We start from the raw sequence: 2,956 nt of genomic DNA, 5'->3' as shown, positions 1-2,956 counted from the left end.
TGAATTAAAAACCAACCCTACGCGGCTCCTATTGTTTAGCAACACTTGTCTATACAAACGGTTACACATCCGATATTTGTTGACTTTACTACTCGACAGTTACACTCCGCATTTTGATTTAGAAAATATGTTTCATCCGTTGCCATTCTGCTTCAGCACTTAGCTGTTTTATCGTTGATGCCTCTGTCGATCGACACCGGGTCTTCCCGACCACCGATTTCACTTTACCGACTAACCATTCTCATCACTTGGCCTGTTGTGCCTGCTGTCAATCTCCACGCTTCTGTCGATCAGAACACTTAAGACATTGTTTGGCGTTAACCACTTCTTTATCAATATGTAACATACTTATTATACGTGATTCCATTTCCCATTGCATCCCATTCTTATTGGGGTCAATAACTGAACCGTGCCTCGTGAACGAATGCCGAGCATTCAATTGCATATGGGTCATAATCAGAGTCACAAATGACCAAAGATGGCAAGAATCCAACAGCAGCAGTACATGGGATGGGATAATCGAGAATGGACAACTCTTATATTACGTTAGCACAAAACAGAGAAACAACAGACATCAAATCACCTCCACTGCTTACACTTGTTGGCCTCTCTCATTCTCTCTCTCTCCTTCCTCCTTCCTCTCAATTTCGGTCAAAACAGACGGTCAAAAGAATACAAGAACTCGCCAGAACATTAATTAGACTTGCGCCTAAAGAAGCCCCCCCAAAACTTTTTTGCCAAATTTGACATTCTTGATTCTTTTTCCCTTCCCTTTTCTCTTTTTTTCCCCTTCTTTTTCTTTATTTATTTTTCCTCAACTACCCAACCCTTTAAGCATAAACAGAGCCGTAAGACAGGGCCATCAACAGGACAGCCGCCTGCTCTTCCTCGCCCAGCTTCTTCCTCTGCCTCTGGAGGCTCGATGTCGACGACGACGACGATGACGACGCCGATCTCTTCTGCATCATCACTTCTCTTCCGAGAAGAGCCAACAACCTCTGCTTCAACGAATTGCCGAATCTGTTGTCGTCGTTGCTGTTGTTACTCGGGCTGTGGTTGATCTTCTTGCGCTTCTTGTCATCTGCGGGTTTTTTGCTTATGCCCAGAATGTCCCTCCTCTTCTTCCTGCTCCTGATCCCGCACGCGTTGCACAGAGACTGCAACGACAAAATCAAGATCACACGGTCAAAAACACAGGAACGACCAGGGGAAAAACAGAACGGCTATCACAAGACGATATTTTTACAGATCTAGTTTACAATTCGAGCCGATCCCATTTCAAGACACGTTAAAACGAGCCAACCCATTTCTTACAATCGATCTCTCTATCACTGCTAGTGAAGAACACAGTTTCTTGAATGACACTATCAAATCCACGTGTTTGTGATCGATCTACAAATGGATATACTCAATGATGTGGAAAAACACCTTAAAACAAGCGAAACATCAAATAAGAGATGTCCCTTCGATTTCTTAATTACACAAATCAACCTAAGTAAGTAAACTGATCATTCATGATCTTCAGAAAAGACTTGATCTTTTACCTTGGGGCCAGCTGGACCGCCGCGCCAGAGAGGGGTCTTGGTGGTGCCGCAATCAGCACACGTTTTCTTGGTCTCCGTCACGTGGCTCTCCTCCGACGAAGCTACGCCCGGCGACTCCGATCCCTGCTTCGAGCAAACCCAAAAGAACACAAAACGAAATTAGGGTTTTCATCCCTTCATTCCTCAACCCAAATCAAATCCCACCCCCAAGATCGAATCAAAGCCCGTGCGAATCACACAGAAGCGAAGCCGCGATAGACTCACCTTGTCACTCGCATCCTGCATTTCCATGGCCTATTCCCACCGATCTCCGAACCCCTTTTCCTTCCCTGTCAAGAAGAGCGCGAGCTCGCTCGAGCAGGAGCCAAAAGAAAACTCTCGCGATCGCGGAAGAACAAGAACAAGAACTAGACGGAAGAGGCAGAGCAAGGGGCCGTAATAGATCTAAAACAGAGGAAGGAACAGAGACCAACGGATCGCAAGCCGAACCGTGAGCGGGAAAGACAAAAGATTTTACGCGCCTCTCAGGAGAGAGAGAGAGGGGAAATGGAGTGGGCAATCAGTGATGATGGTACTTGGAGAAACCTAGCAATGGAAACGACATAGAGAGAGAAACAGTGTGCTTATGTAGTGACTGATAGAGAGAGAGACAGAGAGACAGAGACAGAGACAGAGCTACCGAACCGACACGGGAAAAGTTTTTTTGGCGCAGGCGGATCTAAAGGAGAGATTTATAACTGGGACGCGAAACCCTAGCTTCCGCCGCCTCGTTATTACGGAAATGCCACTCCTGGGGTTGATCTCTGTTTTGAATTTGGGGTGGTGGTGGAGGGTGGTGATTTTGGTTTTGCCTTTTGGATCGCCTCCCTCCCCGCCAAAAGCGAAAACCCCCTCCCAAAAAAGAGAAGAGGCTTGAGAAGAGTTTGCCTGAAATGGACCCCAAAAAAAGGGCGGGGGTTTGAGTAATTTTTCATGTTTCTTGAAATTGGATATCTGTGGTTTTCTTGTAGGGTTTAGCAACGAGGCTATGGAGTTGTGACTTGTGCCTTTGTGGATGAAGATATCGTTTCGCTACAAAAATGGGTGGGAGGCCCGGAGAGCGAACAGCCTCCGGCTAGAGGTTTGATCTCTCTTTCAGATGGGTTCGGTGGTGATTCGGACAGAATTGCATTGGCGCGACAAAGAAGGTGGACAATAAATTTACAAGTGAAGGACTGTAGATGGCGGGAATTTGAACGACGGTAATGTTGATAAATTGAAAAAGTATATCGGGACTTTGTTCTTGATGATAGTAGCGGATGCTACAGTAATTACACGCCGCCATATATATAGTTTGTAATTATAACTCGCCCATTAATTGTTATTATGCTAAGTACAGTTGTAACTACACCTTTGCGATTCTAGACTTCTTA

General features: G+C 45.6%; 1 protein-coding gene across 1 annotated transcript; it reads right to left on the bottom strand.

Moving 5' to 3' along the window:
• Nucleotides 1-516: 516 nt before the first annotated feature.
• LOC115691975 (GATA transcription factor 15-like) lies at nt 517-2,160 on the bottom strand. The gene is made up of 3 exons (XM_030618725.2): nt 1,809-2,160; nt 1,545-1,667; nt 517-1,157 (listed from the first exon to the last, which is right to left on the bottom strand). The coding sequence occupies exons 1-3, from the start codon at nt 1,833-1,835 to the stop codon at nt 831-833; spliced, it is 477 nt and encodes a 158-aa protein (XP_030474585.1). The 5' UTR covers nt 1,836-2,160; the 3' UTR covers nt 517-830.
• Between the last annotated feature and the right edge of the window lie 796 nt (nt 2,161-2,956).

The sequence above is a fragment of the Syzygium oleosum genome, unplaced genomic scaffold, assembly GCF_021117445.2.
Source record: "Syzygium oleosum isolate NSW1041296 unplaced genomic scaffold, Sole_v2.1 Sole_v2.06, whole genome shotgun sequence".
NCBI classification, from domain to species: domain Eukaryota; kingdom Viridiplantae; phylum Streptophyta; class Magnoliopsida; order Myrtales; family Myrtaceae; genus Syzygium; species Syzygium oleosum.
The sequence above is the reverse complement of the archived record's forward strand: the minus strand, read 5'-3'. Positions and strand labels throughout refer to the sequence as shown.